The sequence below is a fragment of the Lepisosteus platostomus genome, chromosome 9, assembly GCF_059453375.1.
Source record: "Lepisosteus platostomus isolate fLepPlt1 chromosome 9, fLepPlt1.hap1, whole genome shotgun sequence".
In the NCBI taxonomy this organism is placed as follows: Eukaryota; Metazoa; Chordata; class Actinopteri; order Semionotiformes; family Lepisosteidae; genus Lepisosteus; species Lepisosteus platostomus.
Genome location: NC_142619.1, coordinates 1,075,598 through 1,100,610, shown reverse-complemented (window position 1 = coordinate 1,100,610; position 25,013 = coordinate 1,075,598). Strand labels below are relative to the sequence as shown.

Genomic DNA, 25,013 nt, shown 5'->3' with positions numbered 1-25,013 from the left:
CAGTATAGTGGTGTTCACATCCCTCCACAGAGAATCGTCCTTAATGTCTGTATGTATCATGTCAAGTAAAATGAGGCCTCATCAGCCTCTTTGTGTGCTTTGTGTGTCATTTGACTTGCTTTGCTGCCTCAATTTAAAGTTCCATAAAGCCATGAAGTGTTCACGTCCATTAAACCTTCAATTCAAACTCTCCTTGTACTTCTGAGTCCAGTGGAGGCCCAGTCATGGGCTGGTCATCTCTGGTCATTCCTGCTGATGGACCTCCTTCCCTGCAGGAAGCCAGGAATCTTCCATCTTCCCTGCCTCTCCGAGCTCCTGCTCCGATTGTCCCTCCAGACCTCTGCAAGCCTGGAGCCTGGTGCTCATATCCAGACCCCCTGGTGCTCATGGTAACTTCTCCTGTTCTCATCACCAGTCTTTGTAAACGAGCTCTGACTTGCAATTCAAACAGTTTAGAAAACAAGAAAATATTGATTGTCTTTCCTGGAAGCTTCCTCTCCACAAGGTGCAGCTGTTCCCAGAGCTTGACTGTCCCAGTCTCCTCTCTCCTGAGGCTCTCTGTCTCGCACACAGGCCCCGCTGAAGGATGAGAGGAAGGGTCTCAGCTCTTTTCAAGACCCAGAGGAGCTGAGGACACAGCACAGCAGAGATGGGAGTCTGTTAGGAAACACATCCCAGGCCTTTAACACAGCAGAACCCCAGAAACAACAGACTGGTCTGTCAAGGAGCACTGGGAGAACTGGCTGGGAGAGCCCTTCGGAGGAAAACACTTCACACAGGAAAGGGAAATACTGCTTAAAAATGTATTTTGCCATTATACACAAGAATAATAAGAGACATTCCTATAATAAAGTTTATATAGAACATTGCTATACTTTGGTTCACACAGTATAGTGATCATGAGAAGCCTTGCTATAATGAAGTTTATATAGAAGTATTAATTAGCATTGCTTAAACAAATGTATCTAGAGGTCATTAATAGCATTGATATAATGAGGTTTATGTAGATGTAATAAAAAGTATTGCTGTAATACATTTTTAGGTAGCTCTGTTATAAAGAAGTTTATACAGGTGTATTAAGAAGTTCTGCTATAATAAGGTTTATACAGAGGTCATAAGGAGCCTTGGTATAATAAGGGTTACAGAGAGGTTATAAGGAGTTTTTTTATACTATAATTTACAGGCAGGTGTATGTCATAGATCAGAAGTTATGCTTACTGTACAAGTTCAGAACCTGCTTATTATAACATCATCATTGTCCAGTGCACTGGTCTGTCTCTCTTGTGACCATCACCAGTGTCCACAGTGGCTGGTATTGGTGGATGGACACAGTGCACAGCAAAGATGACCGATATTGTTGTACAGTATTGACGTACAGCAATGATGTGTAGTATTGTTGTCCAGTGCTGATAGGTGATGTTGTTGCCAGTATTGATGACCAGTATTTATGGTCTTTATTGATGTCCAGTGTTATACTCCAGTGTTATGGATTGCCTGTTTGATGACTTATACTGGTGTCTGGGATTCATCACTGGTAGGGGTGTCTGCACTGCTCTGAGTGGATTGTAGCGCAAACCTATTTTTATGTGGCTCACTGTCAGTCTGACCACCTGTATGACTGTCCCTCTGATCACTTGCACTACCACTCTGCTGACTGACCCTCTGACCACCTGTATGACCGCCAGTGCCTGGAGAATGAGCTTCTGTGTCATCTTGTCCAGTGTCAGAGCCAGGATTCAAGATGAGGGTTAGAGAACGGTCTGTGTTTCGGATCAGTAAGAAGGTTTTGGCGAGGGGTGAAGGCAGGGTTACTGAATATGTCGGGACTCCAGCAGGTACAGGGTTGTCAGTGGGGGTGAGTTTTAATTGAGGTTCGGGGTCAGAGGTTATTTCTAAGATGTAGGTGTTCTTATAGATGGTGCAGTTTTCACGTTTGGAAGATTTGAAGCTCAGTGTCAGTGTGGAGCCAGTGTTAAAGGTAAGGGTTACAGTCGGGTTAGTGTCAACAGTACAGGTTACTCTAGGAGTTAGGACCTGGTCTAAAGGCAGACTTAGGGTCTGAGAGGAGTCAGGTTTCTGCCCATTGACTGGGCTTTGTTCTGTGAGACGGTAAAGGCTCAGCATTAGGGTACAGTGTTTATAATTGGTTCTGATCACTTGCAGGTTCAGAAAGTAGGAGCAGGGTAAAGGGAACTTGGTTTCAGAGGTGCAGAGAATTTGATATTCCAGCAGTCTAGTTACTACCTCTGGACTAAAGTGTATGGGTTTATTTTCAGTCTCTTTGGATTCATTTGTATTCTGTTCATACAGTATCTCTTCAATCAGTCTGACCTCATGCTTGGCACGTTCTTCTGCAAACTTCTTGACACTCTCCTCTCTCTCCTTCTTCAGTGTCTTCTTGTACCTGTGTTTATATTTCTTTTCTGGTTCTCTACAGCACAACAACATCAAATATATGAAGTAAGAGACAGCAAAAATGAGAATAATGGCGAATCCCCAGACCTAAAAGAAAAGGAAACAGACACTGTTAAGCTCTGGTGTTGGGGCTCCAGAGCTGTGATCAGTCTGGGAAACAGAGGGGTGTCATAGGGAGATGATGTCAGAGTGAGAGGAGACTCCAGTGTGTGTGTGTGTGTGTGTGTGTGTGTGTGTGTGTGTGTGTGTGTGTGTGTGTGTGTGTGTGTGTGTGTGTGTGTGTGTGTGTGTGTGTGTGTGTGTGTGTGTGTGTGTGTGTGTGTGTGTGTGGTTCTCAGGTGTCCAGTGTCCTGGTAGTTGGTGGGGTGAAGACAGGGGTTTGATGGGCACAAGTAGGTGCCCACAACATTAATTAAAAACACGTCAGTCTAAAGGTATTTGTGCATCACACATCACTCACTGTTTACAGTACATCTGAATTAGAAACAAGTATTATATCGCTTTTAGTTGACTTACAGTATGTACAAACCTGCAGCCATGATGTCTCAGAATTGTATAGAGACGTTTATTTTTAGAAAATAGCACACAATTAATCTGAATTGCATTTGAAACTCTCAAAAAGGTGATTGTTAGTAATGCAATTCCAAATATATTTAGACAAGTCTAGCAAATGATTTCTAGAAATGTTTTATATGCAGTGAGTGACGTTGTCTGTTTCTAAACTAAGTCAGTCAAGCAACAGTGAGATCACCTGTCCAGCAGGTTTACTTACTTTGGATTCAGCTTGATATTTCATACCATCAGCATCATTGATGTCTACTGTTCCATTCTTACACTTGGAGATGTGGAAGCAAGCAGAGTGCTTGCCATCAATCAGCAGTATCACGATCCAGCACAAGGCTGGGTAGAGACACTTCAGAATCATAATGAACAATGAGCTCCCATCTTTACAGCAGCTCCCATCTTTACAGGTGTATCCACTTGGGCTTCCACATGGGCTTCCACATTGACACGGATTGAAAAGGATCCTCTTCTGACAGCGAGCAGCAGCGGCTGTGAGAACTACAAGCGCTGCAGCTGGAGCAGCGAAGTAAAGGGCAGCGAATGTCTTGTGTAAATCGCAGGGACAGGAGACTGTGTGCTCCAGAAGCTGCTCCATAATCTGCAGCAGGACCAGCACCGACACACTGCGGACCACTCCTCCGATCTTCAGCTTCTCCCTGACGAAAGAGAAATCCACCATCTCTTCTCAGCGCAGAGGTCTCTCCCGGCTCCAGCCTCTCACCCAGACTCCTTCAGGGTTCAGGGTTTCTGTGGCTCACAAAAGCCCCTACAGGAAACAGAAACATGATCATGTGAGGGCAAGGGACACACGTGTCCTCCTCTTCCTCAACAGGACTGTTACTCTTACTGGTCACAAGTCACACTTTTGATTCTACATTTTACTTCTTAGAAATAAGCATTACATATTAAATCTATATCTACAAAAGTTGGACAAAAGAAAATCCACAATAAGTGTGAATAAGATGGACAAGACAATAGATTTCAACGAGCCCTTTTCCTGCTGTCCCGTTGTTAGGAGTTATCTGGCAGAGAGGACATTTTTCCGAGTCGAAGGAATGAAGACAATAACTGATACACTGATAAATTTAGGGATTTTCTTCCATTGGTATTCTTTTATATATTTCTGTACTGTTTCCTAAAAAACAATAATCAAATGTGTAGGAAATAAGAATCAAAAGATTAGAATTATAGATTTTAAAGTTCTGAGACTTTGTCCCAGTATTAGATAAGAGATCTAATGAACTGACACATGGTAGTACTATACCGGATCACAATTCCAGGAAAAAGGAGTCTCTTTTCCTTGTCATTGATTAGTATATTCTCTAACAGAGTTCCCAAGGCTTAGCCCCAGTACTTAAATTCGCTGCCCCAGAATAATTTAACCTTTTCCTGGTACTGTAGGTACAGGGTCAATTAATTGAAATACAATAGTTTTGTCCTGTAAAGGGTCAATTAATTGAAATACAATAGTTTTGTCCTGTACAGGGTCAATTAATTGAAATACAATAGTTTTGTCCTGAGGCACAATTCCAGGAACAAGGAATACCCACTCAAAGTTATTCTCTATTAGAGTTCCGGAGGTGTCTCCCGTACAGCCCCTCCCAGCCCACGCACACTAGAAACACTCTCCCCTTTTCACACTTCCTCAGGCTCCGATGACTATGAACTGATGACCTGGACTTCCCTAACCAAGCCCTCAAAATGCATTTTAATTGACAGGAGACACCCAAGACATGTTACTGACAGTGTCCTAACACCCCTCTGAATTAGCCCTCGGACCATCAACTCGATTAGGAGCTCCCAGGAACACACATCCACACCAGCCACCTTCCCCTAAAGCAGAGCTCACTGCATAACCTGCAAGTACACATCCACCACCACACTCATTCAAGGCCCCTCAGGACGATTCCGCATCACCCAGAGGGCATCTTGTACCTCCAGCAACCTTATTTACTGTATCTCTTGCAGAAAATACCCAGCCATCTACATTGGGGCAACAGGAAGGAGACTGGGAGACTGTCTCTCCAAGCCCATACAGTAGTTTCTCATTTCACCTCTAACGGCCATGATCACACTGATCTCTCCATCAGCATTCTCAAAGAGGGGTTTCAAAACTCTTATTGCAGGAAGAAATCCGAAACCAACAAAAAACGTGTCTCTTTTCTTTACCTTTTAGCATAGATTGAACCTCTACTCTTTGCTTTGCAGCCATGCATGTAGAAGCTATTGGTTAGCTTGTGGGTTTATCTTTTCGTAGTGTTCTGGTTTCTGTGCCTCAAATTAGCTGTCTGGTTTGTATTCAGATCCTGCTGGAGCTCTCACTACTATTACAGCGAACAGTGATAAAGACCAGTGACTCACACAAGTCCTTGCTCAGTGTGTGTGATCTCAGTGATGCCCTGAGCTCAGACCTTCACAGCTCACAGTCGATCAAGTCACAGAGGAAGGGGTTCAAATAAAACTGTGCAAACGTCTTGTCCAGCTCACTGTCCTCAGTCACTGCTGTTGTGCTCTAATCTAACTACAAGTACCTTTCATTTCCTAGTGCTCTGAGGAGTGTTGCTCAGACCTTCACAGCAGACAGATCATTCAAGTTACAGAGGAGAGGTCTGAAAACATTGTGCATTTTACACACACACTGCTTGACAAGTTCAATGTCCTTAACCACTGTAGTTGTGCTCTAATTCAAGCCAATTATCTTATTCAGTAAATCTCATTGTTTTTCTTCCACACAGTGGACCACAATTTTTAAAACAGTCCCCAGGTGTGGTCATGTCAGCTTTTGCCCTCTGAATGACCTGTTTTTATCTGTTTTCTGTATCTGTATTGTGTTTCTGCTGAAGGAAAAGGTTTGATACTCCTGATGTTGAATTTAGACGACAGTGTCACACATCTGCGCTGTTGCTCAGAGATTGAAGCAGAGATTGTGAACAAGAGATACGATCATTAACCAGCTCAATATAACCTCTGAAAACACACGTTGTGGAGAAAATGACTAAATGTTCTGATGAGACTGAAGAGACACGATTGTTGAGTCTCCTGACTCTGACAGGTTTTGCTGGAGAAGAAGACACTTTTGCACCCAGACTACTCTGTGGCTTAACAAATTAATCTTTCAGTCAACTTGAGAAACAGCTCAGCACCACATGAGAGACTCCACATGCTGCAGCTTGTTGTTAACAGAGCACTGTTGAAGTCGACGAGGAAGGTGTTCATAGACAGACAAATCGAGCTCTGATGAGCACTGGTGCTCAGATACTGGAGGTTGTAGAATAAACTCTGTTCTGTCACGCCCCACACTCTCCCTCGCATTCCCAAACCCACTGTTTCACAAACTCATTCCTGATTTAGCCCATCACATTCCCACATGCACCAGATTCCACAAATTCTCACCCCTGAAACAATTATCCAACCACATCCCTTTCCTTTCAGTATTTAAAGTTCTTTCACACACCAGCCTATGCTCACTATTGAGAAGCCTCTTGTGTGTTTCTCTGAGTCTTTTGATTGATCTCCTGCTGCTCAATCTTTGCTCCTGCCTTTTGGATTTTGTTTTTGGCTTGTCTTTTGGATTTCTCCTGTTACTGGACTCTTTGCCTCCCTAATTGACCAAGCCCCTGGACTTTCTTTTGGATTGTCCCTGTGCTATTCTGCTGTGTTCTATGGGGTTCACTGTTATGCATAAGGATCCTCCTATTCTACCAATAGATTCCCTGACAAGGAAAAGCATATTGTGCCTCACAGCTCCAGCAATAGACTTTCTCCTGCTTTTAATGCCAAGGGTGTCAACTTATTACTCACCATGATGCATCGGGATCTTATAGCAGGCAGGCAGCAGATCACAAGCCGGCACAAAAAACCTAGATTTGAGCAAGACTTCGGGGAACACGAATGAAAACACTCTTGTCTGTAGAGGTGAGAGAATCTGGGTTTGAGCTCTGGATTGTGAGATGATGCAGTTCTTCAGCTCAGCTGTGCTTCGGGAAGGGTAACCTTTCTTTTGTATGGCTGTCAGTTCCTCCTGTGTGGTGTTGATACATCTTGAAACTGCACTGCTGTTCCTGCAGCTGTATAACCATGGACAGAAGTACAGTGAGGATGTGAGAGGAAGATGGAATACATGAGAGACTCGCATGAGAAATTTTCTAGTGATCAAGATGCTGTGAGGCAGATTTCTTTGTTTTAGTTAAATTTTGATCTGGGGGGCCACAGATATAGACAGGATGTAAGTCCATTGCATGGTGCACACACATGCCATTTAGAGACACAAATTATCCTGGGTGCCTTTGGGTCAGAGCACCCTGAGGCCATGGAGAGAGCATGCAGACTCCACACAGACACTCCAGGCACTCGGAGCTGTGAGGGAGCAGACCTAAGGTCACTGATCTGCAACTGGGGTGCCTTTCAGTGTTGTATTTTAGTTGTATTTGTATCTTAACTTGAGAATGTTTATTGTTCCCTAATGGAGAACCAGTCACCAGAAACTCATCAGGATGTTCAAGCAGCTTAAGGCACTATAATCATGGTGATATCTCTTCTCTTAAATACTGTCCACAGCACATGCAAAATGAAATGCTTTGAATATCTGCACTATCAGTCTGGTTAATGCATCTGTGGATGAGTGACCCTAATATTCTTCAGCTGAGTACAAAAACTGAGAATAAATGAAGTCTAACTTGTACCTCATGGACTGAATTCATTAAGAAGGCCTCATTATATTAGCAGTGATTCCTGACTGACCCGCACAAAGTCTAAGTAGACTTAGAGCAACAATAAAAATAAATTATTTGTGTATCTGCAGAAAATGTAAAATCTTGCTTATTGGTCCTGATTACTGCGTAGAGGCTCAAGTATGTAGTTTTGACAGCATGTGTTGGCTGCAAAGGAACAGGTAAAGGATTATTCCTGCTGAAACGAGACAATGTTTCTGCTGCGGAGCCCATAGAGCCCAGCTCTGTACACCAGTGTCTCTGGTGTCCCCCATCTGGATAGTGTGCTATCTTACAGCCTCTGGGTCCTGCATGTCTACTGTTCCAGTCCTGCACTTGGAGACTTGGAAGCAAGCAGAGTACCTGCCATCGATCAGCAGTATCACGATCCAGCACAGGGCCGGGTAGAGACACTTAACATTAAACCTTGTTATAACAAAGATGCTCATGACCTCTGTATAAGCATTAGTCTAGCAGAACTTTGCAATACACCCATATAAACTTCATTAGAACAGAGCTACCTAAAAATGTATTACAGCAATACTTCTTACTGCATCTCCATAAACCTCATTATATCAATGCTATTAATGTCCTCCAAATAAATTTGTGAAAGCAGTGTCTACTTATTACTTCTATATAAACATCATTATAGCAAGGCTTCTCCTGACCACTGTACTGTGTGAACATTATTATAGGAAACAAGTAAGAGGTTTTTTTCCGTGCTGGGGAAAAAAAGAAAGAAAACGCAACATTTCGGCTTGCTCACACCTGAAGAAGGCTCCACGGCCTAAATGTTTTCTTTCCTCTCTTCTTAGCTGGAATAAACCTCTTACTTGTTCCTTTGCAGCCTATGCATGCTGATGCAGCTCCCTGCCTGAAATATTATAGCAACGCTACTTACAGTATTACTGTACCTCTATACAGTATAGACTTTATTATAGCAATGTCTCATTATAGCAAGAATATTATTCTTGTGTATAAAGGAAAAATACCATTGTAAGTGGTACTTTTCTTCAATTTCCTGTGTGAAGTGTTTTCCTCTGAAGGGCTCTCCCAGCCAGTTCTCCCAGTGCTCCTTGACAGACCAGTCTGTTGTTTCTGGGGTTCTGGTGTGTTAAAGGCCCGGGATGTGTTTCCTAACAGACTCCCATCTCTGCTGTGCTGTGTCCTCAGCTCCTCTGGGTCTTGAAAAGAGCTGAGACCCTTCCTCTCATCCTTCAGCGGGGCCTGTGTGCGAGACAGAGAGCCTCAGGAGAGAGGAGACTGGGACAGTCAAGCTCTGGGAACAGCTGCACCTTGTGGAGAGGAAGCTTCCAGGAAAGACGATCAATATTTTCTTGTTTTCTAAACTGTTTGAATTGCAAGTCAGAGCTCGTTTACAAAGACTGGTGATGAGAACAGGAGAAGTTACCATGAGCACCAGGGGGTCTGGATATGAGCACCAGGCTCCAGGCTTGCAGAGGTCTGGAGGGAGAATCGGAGCAGGAGCTCGGAGAGGCAGGGAAGATGGAAGATTCCTGGCTTCCTGCAGGGAAGGAGGTCCATCAGCAGGAATGACCAGAGATGACCAGCCCATGACTGGGCCTCCACTGGACTCAGAAGTACAAGGAGAGTTTGAATTGAAGGTTTAATGGACGTGAACACTTCATGGCTTTATGGAACTTTAAATTGAGGCAGCAAAGCAAGTCAAATGACACACAAAGAGGCTGATGAGGCCTCATTTTACTTGACATGATACATACAGACATTAAGGACGATTCTCTGTGGAGGGATGTGAACACCACTATACTGTCTATCCATGTTATTCTAATTAAAAAAGAAACAAAACTATCGTCCTGTCTCACTGCTTCACGCGGACTATAACGTTTGTGCTAGCATGTGAACACACTGGCTCAGATTAGGTCTGTCCAGCACAGAGGTGGGCTGATCGATGGCAAGTGCTACAGCTCCAGAGGACAGGAATGATCAGGGGGGAGGGACCTGCTGTCTCGGCCCAGAGTAAGATCACGTGCTGTTTGTCAAACAGGACCTGTACGTAACAGTGTTATTTAACTGCCCTATGGAGGCAGTCAAATTATAATGTCATGCTTCTTCTTCCCCACCATATCAATCCAAGCTGGCTGCTCACAGCTCTGTGCCTCTCCCCCACCCCAGTGTGCTTCTGCAGCAGACAGTAAGGAAGATTCTCTGGGGAGGGAGGTGACCACTGTCCATCTGTACCTTTTGCTGGCTGGGATAGACTCCAGCTCCCCTGTGACCCTTAATGGGGTAAAGCATTCAGAAAATGGATGGGTGGATAAACCAACTGTAGAATAGTTTTCAGTTTAGAGTCCTAATGTCACTTACATCAAGCTCAAAGCCAGGTTTCTGTTACGATTATATTCAATGCTGTATGGAGACAAAATATGGATTATTCAGGCAAGTGTGTACCTGAGCTAAACATTTCATAAAAATGAGCAGATTTTAATGCTGAGAGACATTAAAACACAATGAATTAGTCTTGTACCAATAGCATTTTTCACAAATGTACCGCCTCTCACTACGTACAGTATGTTAGATCTGGATGTAGTTAAGAGTTTTGGACAACCTGTCAGTATTTAATTTCCTTCCTGACACGACCCTCCAACGTATCGTCAAACCAAGAGGTTCTTGGTTTGGTGATCTGACTCAGGTGTCTGCTATACCTTGTCTCAGTCACGTCCTCAACCACAATGCCTTTAAGAGCTGTACAAGCTGCACGCTCTGCTGCCCTTTTCAAGGAAGCCCTAATGCACACAAATACGCAAACACACTCACAAGCTCTTTCACTTTCAGTTCACAGTCTGACCCACAGATCCCCCCCAAACCACAGCTTTCCTTCTTTGACTCTCGATCACAGCCTTCACCTCCTGACCTGCGTCCTGCTGCCTTATGTAGCCAAGACAAGAGAGACAGCAGCTCTGTTCTCTCAGTTCTCGGTTCCAGATTGCTTTAGTCCCCAGAACAGGAAGATGGGACTGATCAGCAGCTCACTGCTAGAGAGAAGAAGGTCCGAGAGGGACTGCTTTCTTCTGGGTTCTGGTCCAACTGGTAAAGTTAATTGCTTTCCTAGACATTGGAGTATTTTCTGTAATGTCTCCTACTGTTGTTTGCTTAAAACATTCACAATACCAAAGGCATGATTGCCTATAAAGCACGTTGGAGCCTAGAAAGAGTATTAAAATAATGCTGTTAGTTAAATCATCAGATCAGGTATGCAAACCAGAGACTGTTCTACTGTACTGGACTGTAGCTCCTATTGTAACAGACTGTCCTACTGCACTGGGACTGTAGCTCCTATTGTAACTGGACTGTCCTACTGCACTGGGACTGTAGCTCCTACTGTAACAGGACTGTTCTACTGTACTGGGACTGTAGCTCCTATTGTAACAGACTGTTCTACTGTACTAGGACTGTAGCTCCTATTGTAACAGACTGTTCTACTGTACTGGGACTGTAGCTCCTATTGTAACTGGACTGTTCTACTGTACTGGGACTGTAGCTCCTACTGTAACAGACTGTTCTACTGTACTGGGACTGTAGCTCCTATTGTAACAGACTGTCCTACTGCACTGGGACTGTAGCTCCTATTGTAACAGACTGTCCTACTGCACTGGGACTGTAGCTCCTATTGTAACAGACTGTTCTACTGTACTGGGACTGTAGCTCCTATTGTAACAGACTGGTCTACTGTACTGGGACTGTAGCTCCTATTGTAACAGACTGTCCTACTGCACTGGGACTGTAGCTCCTATTGTAACAGACTGTCCTACTGCACTGGGACTGTAGCTCCTATTGTAACAGACTGTTCTACTGTACTGGGACTGTAGCTCCTATTGTAACAGACCGGTCTACTGTACTGGGACTGTAGCTCCTATTGTAACAGACTGTTCTACTGCACTGGGACTGTAGCTCCTATTGTAACAGGACTGTTCTACTGTACTGGGACTGGAGCTCCTATTGTAACAGGACTGTTCTACTGTACTGGGACTGTAGCTCCTATTGTAACAGACTGTTCTACTGCACTGGGACTGTAGCTCCTATTGTAACAGACTGTCCTACTGTACTGGGACTGTAGCTCCTATTGTAACAGGACTGTCCTACTGTACTGGGACTGTAGCTCCTATTGTAACAGACTGTTCTACTGTACTGGGACTGTAGCTCCTATTGTAACAGACTGGTCTACTGTACTGGGACTGTAGCTCCTATTGTAACAGGACTGTTCTACTGTACTGGGACTGTAGCTCCTACTGTAACAGACTGTTCTACTGTACTGGGACTGTAGCCCCTATTGTAACAGACTGTTCTACTGTACTGGGACTGTAGCCCCTATTTTAACAGACTGTTCTACTGTATTGTTATAAGATATTCGGTTGGAGTTTACAGTGCTGTGCACTCAGACATGAGGTTCTCCATCAGATGGTGTCACATCAACAGCTGTTTTGTTTTTTCAAACTTTTGACGTGCATTAATGAAAAGGAGAAAAAGTATCCCAAAAAAATGAGGGAAGAAAAAAATCACAAAACGAGCCTCTGCCAGAGGTAATTACAGGTCAGAACACCATGTTATTTTTTACAGACATCACTGCTGTTTCTCAAGTTTTTAATGGATGTCAAGTGATAATGCATTTCCACTATTAGCACTGACGGAGGAGCAGAGTTGAGACCTTCGTGTTTTGTGAATATGAGATCTACAGTATCTAGTATTACCAACAGATTCATTATAAATAAATGTTATTTTTCCATCTTACATCGCGCAAAGTATGACATTTCAAACTGTTTCAATCTAACACTCATATTCAAATGCGTAAAGACAACGTTTCTGCAACTCTGTCCTGAACAATTTTGTTTTGACTGTTTACAGTAAATGTGTCAGAGTTTCTTTTCCAGCCTCTGGGGCAGGAAGTCTCTCTGCTCACTTGTAAACGGGCTGATCCAGAATATGGTGGCTTATTAATAATCAATAATAGTAATTCCTTATATACAGTAGCACCTGTCTGCACACCCCACTCAGAGCACTGTACAGCTCCTGGGGATCCCCTGCACCCCCACCTGGATGATGCGCCAGTCCTCTCACACACACCAGCTCTCAGTGGGAGGAGAGCAGAGGGATGAAGTCAATTATTAACAAGAAGGGTGATCGATCTGTTTCTTTCAAGTGATTTGGGTGAACACTGCTCTTGTAATACAGCCATGTCTACACTGAGTGTAGCTCGTATTGGACCTGTCCTGCTGCACATCTCCTGGATCCTGCTGTTGGAACAGGTGGACAGCGTGTTGAGGAACAAGTAAAGGTTTGTTCCCTGCTGAAAAGAGAAGAAAAGAAACACAACATTTCAGCTGTGCAGCCTTCTTCAGGTGTGAAGAAACAGACTCCACAGCCGAAACGTTGCGTTTTCTCTCTTCTCTTTTAACATAATAAACATAACTTATATTGTGACGGGTTAAACAGGAGTCAGGATCACGTAATATTGAAACTAATAATAAAAAGGTCGGAGCGCCCTCTAGAGGAGAGATGGGGGCCGTGACAATGGGTTCAATAGTAATGAGTTCTCGTTCGCTAATTGAGTCCCCGTGGGTTCCTCGCGGATCGAGTCTCTCACCCCCGCAGAAGCGGAAGTGGGTGTAACCATGGTAATTAACGGCGGCAGTTAATTGGCTCACTGACTCACTAACGCGAATCTGGAAGCCAGCTTCTGCCTCGTCCAGGCTGGGGCTTCAGTCCAGGGTTACGGGGGGTCAAAGCCTTAGGGCACCCCCATATCTGCCGCAGCCTGTTAATTAACCGACTCCTTAACTGATCTAAGGAGCCCCTGGAGCGCTGTGGACGATGATTCGCAGGTGAAGTGGGGGACGCGTGTAGGATGGAGGTGTAGTGTCTCCTGTTATCAGCTCAGTTTCTTCACAGCGCTCGGCTGGAGCAGGACCCCGCGGAATGGAGGGGGGTACCCAACATCCCAAGATCAGAACTGGGGGGGCAGAGTCCCCCGTTAAATTGTTCAGATCTCAGCGTTAAGGAGCGAGAGAGAGGGAAACAGAAAAAGAAACTCTCCAGTTAACTTTAACCCCCCGTGACCCCTGACCCCGGCAGAGAGGGGGGGGGACGTCGGGGGGAGCTCGTGTTAAATAATGCTGCCCCCCCCCCCCCCCCCCCACACACACACACACACGCACACGCCGAGGCGCCTGCAGGAGGGAGAGAGGAAACTGCGCAGTGGGAGAGGGAGGGAGAGGGAGACGCGGACGAGTCCGGTGAAGAGGGGGTACCGGGGTACCGTGAGCCCCAGGCGGACAGCTGTAACCGCAGTGACTGTTTGTGGGAGAGGTGCCCGTGTCGCTTACACACACACACACACCACCCCCCCGTGACGTGGGGCGGCTGAAGAGAAGAGTAAAGGCCGGTTCACAGCGAGAGCGTTTCTGTAGCGGTCTTCAGTCATCCAACGCGCAGATACGCTCCCGTATTAACCAGCGTTTCAATCCACGATCCGTCCGCCCCCTCTGTCATCCGTGGAAACGTAAACCCCATAGAGACCCAGGCAATTCACACAAAACTCACACTTCTATACCCTGTGAGCCACATGTGTTCCACGGACGGGTGTACATATCCAGACCCCCTGGTGCTCATGGTAACTTCTCCTGTTCTCATCACCAGTCTTTGTAAACGAGCTCTGACTTGCAATTCAAACAGCTTAGAAAACAAGAAAATATTGATCGTCTTTCCTGGAAGCTTCCTCTCCACAAGGTGCAGCTGTTCCCAGAGCTTGACTGTCCCAGTCTCCTCTCTCCTGAGGCTCTCTGTCTCGCACACAGGCCCCGCTGAAGGATGAGAGGAAGGGTCTCAGCTCTTTTCAAGACCCAGAGGAGCTGAGGACACAGCACAGCAGAGATGGGAGTCTGTTAGAAAGGACCTCCCGGGCCTTTAACACAGCAGAACCCCAGAAACAACAGACTGGTCTGTCAGGGAGCACTGGGAGAACTGGCTGGGAGAGCCCTTCGGAGGAAAACACTTCACACAGGAAAGGGAAATACTGCTTAAAAATGTATTTTTCCTTCATACACAAGAATAATAAGAGACATTCCTATAATCAAGTTTATATAGAACATTGCTATACTTTGGTTCACACAGTATAGTGATCATGAGAAGCCTTGCTATAATGAAGTTTATATAGAAGTATTAATTAGCATTGCTTAAACAAATGTATCTAGAGGTCATTAATAGCATTGATATAATGAGGTTTATGTAGATGTAATAAAAAGTATTGCTGTAATACATTTTTAGGTAGCTCTGTTATAAAGAAGTTTATACAGGTGTATTAAGAAGTTCTGCTATAATAAGGTTTATACAGAGGTCATAAGGAGCCTTGGTATAATAAGGGTTACAGAGAGGTTATAAGGAGTTTTTTTATACTATAATTTACAGGCAGGTGTATGTCATAGATCAGAAGTTATGCTTACTGTACAAGTTCAGAACCTGCTTATCATAACATCATCATTGTCCAGTGCACTGGTCTGTCTCTCTTGTGACCATCACCAGTGTCCACAGTGGCTGGTATTGGTGGATGGACACAGTGCACAGCAAAGATGACCGATATTGTTGTACAGTATTGACGTACAGCAATGTTGTGTAGTATTGTTGTCCAGTGGTGATAGGTGATGTTGTTGCCCAGTATTGATGACCAGTATTTATGGTCTTTATTGATGTCCAGTGTTATACTCCAGTGTTATGGATTACCTGTATTGATGACTTATACTGGTGTCTGGGATTCATGACTGGTAGGGGTGTCTGCACTGCTCTGAGTGGATTGTAGCAGAGGTATATTTTCATGTGGCTCACTGTCAGTCTGACCACCTGTATGACTGTCAGTCTGACTGTCCCTCTGATCACTTGTACTGGCACCCTGCTGACTGTCCCCCCTGATCACTTCTACTACCACCAGACTGACAGACCCTCTGATCACTTGTACTACCACCAGACTGACTGACCCTCTGATCACTTGTACTACCACCAGACTGACTGACCCTCTGATCACTTGTACTACCACCAGACTGACTGACCCTCTGATCACTTGTACTACCACCCTGCTGACTGACCCTCTGATCACTTGTACTACCACCAGACTGACTGACCCTCTGATCACTTGTACTACCACCAGACTGACTGACCCTCTGATCACTTGTACTACCACCAGACTGACTGACCCTCTGATCACTTCTACTACCACCAGTCTGACTGACCCTCTGATCACTTGTACTACCACCAGACTGACTGACCCTCTGATCACTTGTACTACCACCAGACTGACTGACCCTCTGATCACTTCTACTACCACCAGTCTGACTGACCCTCTGATCACTTGTACTACCACCCTGCTGACTGACCCTCTGATCACTTGTACTACCACCAGACTGACTGACCCTCTGATCACTTGTACTACCACCAGACTGACTGACCCTCTGATCACTTCTACTACCACCAGTCTGACTGACCCTCTGATCACTTGTACTACCACCAGACTGACTGACCCTCTGATCACTTGTACTACCACCAGACTGACTGACCCTCTGATCACTTCTACTACCACCAGTCTGACTGACCCTCTGATCACTTGTACTACCACCAGACTGACTGACCCTCTGATCACTTGTACTACCACCAGACTGACTGACCCTCTGATCACTTGTACTGCCACCAGACTGACTGACCCTCTGATCACTTGTACTACCACCAGACTGACTGACCCTCTGATCACTTGTACTACCACCAGACTGACTGACCCTCTGATCACTTGTACTACCACCCTGCTGACTGACCCTCTGACCACCTGTATGACCGCCAGTGCCTGGAGAATGAGCTTCTGTGTCATCTTGTCCAGTGTCAGAGCCAGGATTCAAGATGAGGGTTAGAGAATTGTCTGTGTTTCGGATCAGTAAGAAGGTTTTGGCGAGGGGTGAAGGGAGGGTTACTGAATATGTCGGGACTCCAGCAGGTACAGGTTTGTCAGTGGAGGTGAGTTTTAATTGAGTTGCGGGGTCAGAGGTTATTTCTAAGATGTAGGTGTTCTTATAGATGGTGCAGTTTTCACGTTTGGAAGATTTGAAGCTCAGTTTCAGTTTGTAGTCAGTGTTAAAGGTAACACTGGTAAAGGTAAGGGTTACAGTTGGGTTAGTGTCAAAAGTACGGGTTACATCTGGAATTAGGACCTGGTCTAAAGGCAGACTAATGGTCTGAGAGGAGTCAGGGTTCTGCCCATTGACTGGGCTTTGTGGGTAAAAGCTCAGCATTAAGGCACAGTGTTTATAATTGGTTCTGATCAGTTGCAGGTTCAGAAAGTAGGAGCAGGGTAAAGGGAACCTGATGTCAGAGGTGCAGAGAATTTGATATTCCAGCAGTCTAATCACTACCTCTGGACTAAAGTGTATGGGTTTATTTTCAGTCTCTTTGGATTCATTTTTATTCTGTTCATACAGTATCTCTTCGATCAGTCTGACCTCATGCTTGGCACGTTCTTCTGCAAACTTCCTGACACTCTCCTCTCTCTCCTTCCTCTGTGTCTTCTTGTACCTGTGTTTATATTTCTTTTCTGGTTCTCTACAGCACAACAACATCAAATATATGAAGTAAAAGACAGCAAAAATGAGAACAATGGCGAATCCACTGACCTGAAAGAGAGAGAAACAGAGAGACACTGTTAAGCTCTGGTGTTGGAGCTCCAGAGCTGTGATCAGTCTGGGAAACAGAGGGGTGTCATAGGGAGATGATGTCAGAGTGAGAGGAGACTCCAGTGTGTGTGTGTGTGTGTGTGTGTGTGTGTGTGTGTGTGTGTGTGTGTGTGTGTGTTCTCAGGTGTCCAATGGTCTGGTAGTGTATGTGAGAGAGTGAGAGGAGACTCCAGTGTGTGTGGTTTTCAGGTGTCCAGTGGTCTGGTAGTGTATGTGAGAGAGTGAGAGGAGACTCCAGTGTGTGTGTGTGTGTGTGTGTGTGTGTGTGTGTGGTTCTCAGGTGTCCAGTGGTCTGGTAGTGTATGTGAGAGAGTGAGAGGAGACTCCAGTGTGTGTGTGGTTCTCAGGTGTCCAGTGGTCTGGTAGTGTATGTGAGAGAGTGAGAGGAGACTCCAGTGTGTGTGTCTGTGTGTGTGGTTCTCAGGTGTCCAGTGGTCTGGTAGTGTATGTGAGAGAGTGAGAGGAGACTCCAGTGTGTGTGTGTGGTTCTCAGGTGTCCAGTGGTCTGGTAGTGTATGTGAGAGAGTGAGAGGAGACTCCAGTGTGTGTGTGTGGTTCTCAGGTGTCCAGTGGTCTGGTAGTGTATGTGAGAGAGTGAGAGGAGACTCCAGTGTGTGTGTGGTTCTCAGGTGTCCAGTGGTCTGGTAGTGTATGTGAGAGAGTGAGAGGAGACTCCAGTGTGTGTGTGTGGTTCCCAGGTGTCCAGTGGTCTGGTAGTGTATGTGAGAGAGTGAGAGGAGACTCCAGTGTGTGTGTGGTTCTCAGGTGTCCAGTGGTCTGGTAGTGTATGTGAGAGAGTGAGAGGAGACTCCAGTGTGTGTGTGTGGTTCTCAGGTGTCCAGTGGTCTGGTAGTGTATGTGAGAGAGTGAGAGGAGACTCCAGTGTGTGTGTGTGGTTCTCAGGTGTCCAGTGGTCTGGTAGTGTATGTGAGAGAGTGAGAGGAGACTCCAGTGTGTGTGTGTGGTTCTCAGGTGTCCAGTGGTCTGGTAGTGTATGTGAGAGAGTGAGAGGAGACTCCAGTGTGTGTGTGTGGTTCTCAGGTGTCCAGTGGTCTGGTAGTGTATGTGAGAGAGTGAGAGGAGACTCCAGTGTGTGTGTGGTTCTCAGGTGTCCAGTGGTCTGGTAGTGTATGTGAGAGAGTGAGAGGAGACTCCAGTCTGTGTGTGTGGTTCTCAGGTGTCCAGTGGTCTGGTAGTGTATGTGAGAGAGTGAGAGGAGACTCCAGTGTGTGTGTGTGGTTCTCAGGTGTCCAGTGGTCTGGTAGTGTATGTGAGAGAGTGAGAGGAGACTCCAGTGTGTGTGTGGTTCTCAGGTGTCCAGTGGTCTGGTAGTGTATGTGAGAGAGTGAGAGGAGACTCCAGTGTGTGTGTGTGGTTCTCAGGTGTCCAGTGGTCTGGTAGTGTATGTGAGAGAGTGAGAGGAGACTCCAGTGTGTGTGTGTGTGTGTGGTTCTCAGGTGTCCAGTGGTCTGGTAGTGTATGTGAGAGAGTGAGAGGAGACTCCAGTGTGTGTGTGGTTCTCAGGTGTCCAGTGGTCTGGTAGTGTATGTGAGAGAGTGAGAGGAGACTCCAGTGTGTGTGTGTGGTTCTCAGGTGTCCAGTGGTCTGGTAGTGTATGTGAGGGAGTGAGAGGAGACTCCAGTGTGTGTGTGTGGTTCTCAGGTGTCCAGTGGTCTGGTAGTGTATGTGAGAGAGTGAGAGGAGACTCCAGTGTGTGTGTGTGGTTCTCAGGTGTCCAGTGGTCTGGTAGTGTATGTGAGAGAGTGAGAGGAGACTCCAGTGTGTGTGTGTGGTTCTCAGGTGTCCAGTGGTCTGGTAGTGTATGTGAGAGAGTGAGAGGAGACTCCAGTGTGTGTGTGTGGTTCTCAGGTGTCCAGTGTTCTGGTAGTGTATGTGAGGGAGTGAGAGGAGACTCCAGTGTGTGTGTGTGGTTCTCAGGTGTCCAGTGGTCTGGTAGTGTATGTGAGAGAGTGAGAGGAGACTCCAGTGTGTGTGTGTGGTTCTCAGGTGTCCAGTGGTCTGGTAGTGTATGTGAGAGAGTGAGAGGAGACTCCAGTGTGTGTGTGTGGTTCTCAGGTGTCCAGTGGTCTGGTAGTGTATGTGAGAGAGTGAGAGGAGACTCCAGTGTGTGTGTGTGGTTCTCAGGTGTCCAGTGGTCTGGTAGTGTATGTGAGAGAGTGAGAGGAGACTCCAGTGTGTGTGTGTGGTTCTCAGGTGTCCAGTGGTCTGGTAGTGTATGTGAGAGAGTGAGAGGAGACTCCAGTGTGTGTGTGTGGTTCTCAGGTGTCCAGTGGTCTGGTAGTGTATGTGAGAGAGTGAGAGGAGACTCCAGTGTGTGTGTGTGGTTCTCAGGTGTCCAGTGGTCTGGTAGTGTATGTGAGAGAGTGAGAGGAGACTCCAGTGTGTGTGTGTGGTTCTCACGTGTCCAGTGGTCTGGTAGTGTATGTGAGAGAGTGAGAGGAGACTCCAGTGTGTGTGTGTGGTTCTCAGGTGTCCAGTGGTCTGGTAGTGTATGTGAGAGAGTGAGAGGAGACTCCAGTGTGTGTGTGTGGTTCTCAGGTGTCCAGTGGTCTGGTAGTGTATGTGAGAGAGTGAGAGGAGACTCCTGTGTGTGTGTGTGTGTGTGTGTGTGTGTGTGTGTGTGTGTGTGTGTGTGTGTGTGTGTGTGTGTGTGTGTGTGTGTGTGTGCAGTTCCTCTTTGGGACACTGTACACACTGGAGCTCCTCTTCACTGGTGAGGCCTGATGGACTCAGGTGTCCGGTGTCCTGGTAGTGAGACTCCAGTGTCTGTGTGTGTGAAGTCTGGAGGGATCCCACTGTGGGCTGTGTGCAGGGGTAGTGGGATCTGATGCTTGGAGTATGTATAAACAGGCACCAGTGTAGATTAGTGTGGGGATCTATGTCAGACTTTCCAGGATCAAGGGATCAAGCCAATGTATTGCATCAGATAATATCATCAAATAAAAAATAACCATGGGAGTTAATTTGTTCTAACCTTCCTGTTATATTGATATAAAGAATGCTTAAGATCACTGTTTACGGTTTGAAGATACAAGCTGAAACCTTTTTGTGTAATGTTTTGGTATTATATTTGGTTGACTGCACAGAAAATGTGCCATTTAATTGCATTTATGCTGTACTGTTATGTGAGCTTTTGGGATCTAATTCTAAGTGGATGATAAATAGATATCATTCCCACAGTTACTGAGGTGCTGACAAATGGGAATTCATCCAGAATGCTGTAGTTTTATACTTATCATTGTTTTCTATTAACATAATCTTGTAACAGTGAGATCACCTGTCCAGCAGGTTTACTTACTTTGGATTCAGCTTGATATTTCATACCCTCAGCGTGTTTGATGTCTACTGTTCCATTCTCACACTTGGAGACAGCGAAGCAAGCAGAGTATCTGCCATCAATCAGCAGTATCACGATCCAGCACGAGGCCGGGTAGAGACACTTCAGAATCATAATGAACAATGAGCTCCCATCTTCACAGTATCTTCCACATGGGCTTCCACATGGGCTTCTACACGGACGTCCACATTGACACGGATTGAAAAGGATCCTCTTCTGACAGCCAGCAGCGATCACAGTGAGGAGTACAAGCACTGCAGCTGGAGCAGCGAAGTACAGGGCAGCAAACCCCCGTCTGAATTCATCGCAGGGACAGGAGAATGTCTGCTCCGTGAGCAGCTCCACAATCTGCAGCAGGACCACCACCGACACACTGCGGACCACTCCTCCGATCTTCAGCTTCTCCCTGATGAAAGAGAAATCCACCATCTCTTCACAGCGCAGAGGTCTCTCCCGGCTCCAGCCTCTCACCCAGACTCCTTCAGGGTTCAGGGTTTCTGTGGCTCACAAAAGCCCCTACAGGAAACAGAAACATGATCGTGTGAGGACAAGAGACACACGTGTCCTCCTCTTCCTCAACAGGACAGTAAAGACATAATGTGTTCAAGTTAAACAAGAGAAATATACAGTTTCTGTAACTGCCTCACCTCAAACTGAGCTCCTCAGTCAATGATTTTCTTTCCTGCATAAATGTGATAGGTCCCTGTCTATATCTGGAAAAGAAAGTTAAATTGTAGACACCATCCATCAGCAGTCTATAACTGTGTGTGCATATACTTATATGGATTAAAGCCAAAAATGTGAACGAAGCCCTTTTCCACATTCTAATCATTCTAAAAAATGTTCTTAAAAACTGATCTAACACTTTTACTTTAAAAGAAAAGATCTGGAAATAGAAATCATCGCGTGCCACAGCAGAAATCTCTCCCTCCTTCTCCCACACCTCACCCTGAACCAGGACTGCCTGCTGCTGTTCCTTTGTGTCCGCGGCGGATCTGAATCCACACAGATCGGATGAGTATTCAACATTCTGCATTCCAGCTCGAGAATACAATTGTTACCTCAACCCCAGCTGATATCAGTTTAATTCCTATGAGTGTTGTACTTGCCTTTGAGCATCTAGTGTAGAAGTTGTAATCCAAGTTCATTTACGAAACGGTATAAATGAATGATATCCTGAATGTATGTCCCTCTTGGTTTGTTACTTCGTGATTAAATATATACCTTTTGTATTCTGCTAACCCTCACGATAAGATCTGTTATGTTTATATATTAATAAATGTATTGTCATGTGTTAGTATCCGTGTGTGTGCGTTGCTGAGTTGTTCCGCATGGTCAGTTTTCTAATAGCCATTAAAAAATAATTTTGTGACTTACTGCTACAATTAATAATTGTCCAAGTAAATGCACAAAACCCCTACACTACTATGGGGTTACGGTTACAATTAATTCCAAAAGTTAATTAGTTTAATAGTTTTATAGTAGTCATCTGTAGAAAAGGACGTGTCCACTGTCTCAGTACCATAACAACGTGCTAATGGTGTCTTTGTGCAGGTAATATCCAAGAAAAAGGACACAGTTACCAGAAAAGAAAATGAAAGGAAGGTTTTGAACTCTGCAGGCTGCAGACATTCCCCTGGAGACAATAGAACAGCAGTTCTATATAAAAATACTTTACTTCTTTCTCTACCTTACATACAGTAGAAACGAAAGTGAAAGTGAAAGAGGTTTAAGTGAAATTCTTAATATTATTGCAAAACACGCATCATATCTATTTATTACAGATCTCAAATATGTGAGTCTTCAGTTTGATCCATGCACATGCACATTTGTGTATATGAATAAATACAATCTTAAATGTCCCAGCCTCCTCATCTTATAGCGAGAGGCCTTGGTCAAGGTTTGAGCCAAATCTCAGTACACCTTAATACTCAATAAACCCTTAAAACATGCAATAAACATTCTTAGATGCCATTATTCCTCAGAAGAGATCATTTCTTGTTGAGAATCATTTAAGCCACTGAGAACTGCTTTTATAAACAGACGGGTGAATCACACACATTAACCCCCGGTTTACAGTTTTGTGTGCAGAAACTGATGCTTACAGAGTAAAGAAAGTAATAATCATTCAGTGATGCTGAAAAGAGGACATCACTATTCATACAAATGTCAACACACATTCGAAGTCTCACATCCAATGTGCAAAGTTCTGAAGTCTCATTGTGAACTTACTTTGGATTCAGCCTGCGAATCTGACGTCTGGATCCTTCCCGTCTTCATCTGACCCACTGACGCGCCTGGAGTTCTTCTAGCAGGTGCGGTATTCCCCATTGTTCAGCAGAAGGGAAAATGACTACATGCAGAAGACAGGAACAGAACCAGATTGACCTGTTCTGGGGCCCTTTAGAATGACATTACCCCACCTTCCAAAAAAAATATTTTGATTACTGCTTCTTTGTGACGAGCATCTGCGTATTTTGGTCGTTGCATTTTAAACATTAACCATTGATGTAGAAGGGGTACATTAAAAATGCTGTCCTAATCCTGCACTGATGCTGCTAGTGTTTTTCTTCAAGATTAAGCTGTTTGTCTTATGAAGAGGGCTAAAGGGAACGTGGCTGATGTCCATATTGACTCCAGGTGGCCCTGCGAGAGGTTTCTGACACTAAACCCTCTGTCCAAACTTTTAATTGGCCTCATTTGCGATGTAGTGAGGAAGCAAGATTCGGCTGCTAGGTCTATAGACTAGAGATAGACTATAGACCTACCGTATTGATAGGTCGGTCTATTGCAGATCTGTTTTGGTTATTTGCTAAGCGGTGGAACTGATCATCGCTGGCTCCCACTCTGCCAGCGATGGGGTCCCAACCGATGACTTGTCTGCGGGACCCAGACAGATGGCATTCCTGGGTGTCAAAACTTCAGCCAGAGAAGATCTGGCTCACATACAGTACACTACCAGACCACTGGACACCTGGGAACCACACACACACACTGGAGTCTCCTCTCACTCTCTCACATACACTACCAGACCACTGGACACCTGAGAACCACACACACACACTGGAGTCTCCTCTCACTCTCTCACATACACTACCAGAACACTGGACACCTGAGAACCACACACACACTGGAGTCTCCTCTCACTCTCTCACATACACTACCAGACCACTGGACACCTGAGAACCACACACACACACTGGAGTCTCCTCTCACTCTCTCACATACACTACCAGACCACTGGACACCTGAGAACCACACACACACACTGGAGTCTCCTCTCACTCTCTCACATACACTACCAGACCACTGGACACCTGAGAACCACACACACACACTGGAGTCTCCTCTCACTCTCTCACATACACTACCAGACCACTGGACACCTGAGAACCACACACACACACTGGAGTCTCCTCTCACTCTCTCACATACACTACCAGACCACTGGACACCTGAGAACCACACACACACACTGGAGTCTCCTCTCACTCTCTCACATACACTACCAGACCACTGGACACCTGAGAACCACACACACACACTGGAGTCTCCTCTCACTCTCTCACATACACTACCAGACCACTGGACACCTGAGAACCACACACACACACTGGAGTCTCCTCTCACTCTCTCACATACACTACCAGACCACTGGACACCTGAGAACCACACACACAGACTGGAGTCTCCTCTCACTCTCTCACATACACTACCAGACCACTGGACACCTGAGAACCACACACACACACTGGAGTCTCCTCTCACTCTCTCACATACACTACCAGACCACTGGACACCTGAGAACCACACACACACACTGGAGTCTCCTCTCACTCTCTCACATACACTACCAGACCACTGGACACCTGGGAACCACACACACACACACTGGAGTCTCCTCTCACTCTCTCACATACACTACCAGACCACTGGACACCTGAGAACCACACACACACTGGAGTCTCCTCTCACTCTCTCACATACACTACCAGACCACTGGACACCTGAGAACCACACACACACACTGGAGTCTCCTCTCACTCTCTCACATACACTACCAGACCACTGGACACCTGAGAACCACACACACACACTGGAGTCTCCTCTCACTCTCTCACATACACTACCAGACCACTGGACACCTGAGAACCACACACACACACTGGAGTCTCCTCTCACTCTCTCACATACACTACCAGACCACTGGACACCTGAGAACCACAC

The 25,013-nt window shown here is 45.6% G+C and overlaps 1 protein-coding gene across 9 annotated transcripts in view; it reads right to left on the bottom strand.

Annotated features, from left to right (window-relative positions):
* Nucleotides 1-789: 789 nt before the first annotated feature.
* LOC148654273 (uncharacterized) overlaps nucleotides 790-25,013 on the bottom strand; it is a 37,751-nt gene continuing 13,527 nt past the window's right edge. For 2 of the 9 annotated variants that reach the window (XM_088646298.1, XM_088646301.1), the window contains 3 exons: nucleotides 20,748-21,302; nucleotides 16,304-17,368; nucleotides 14,735-15,583 (listed from right to left, as the gene is read on the bottom strand). In XM_088646298.1, coding sequence (XP_088502424.1) covers nucleotides 15,569-15,583; nucleotides 16,304-17,368; nucleotides 20,748-21,215 — 1,548 coding nt within the window. In that variant the 5' untranslated portion in view covers nucleotides 21,216-21,302 and the 3' untranslated portion in view covers nucleotides 14,735-15,568. Of the gene's footprint in view, nucleotides 2,503-3,187; nucleotides 3,746-6,780; nucleotides 6,934-14,734; nucleotides 15,584-16,303; nucleotides 17,369-20,747; nucleotides 21,303-21,433; nucleotides 21,449-23,018; nucleotides 23,405-25,013 lie in introns of those variants that run through there. The other 7 variants (XM_088646307.1, XM_088646299.1, XM_088646300.1 and 4 more) reach the window with 7 other exon arrangements.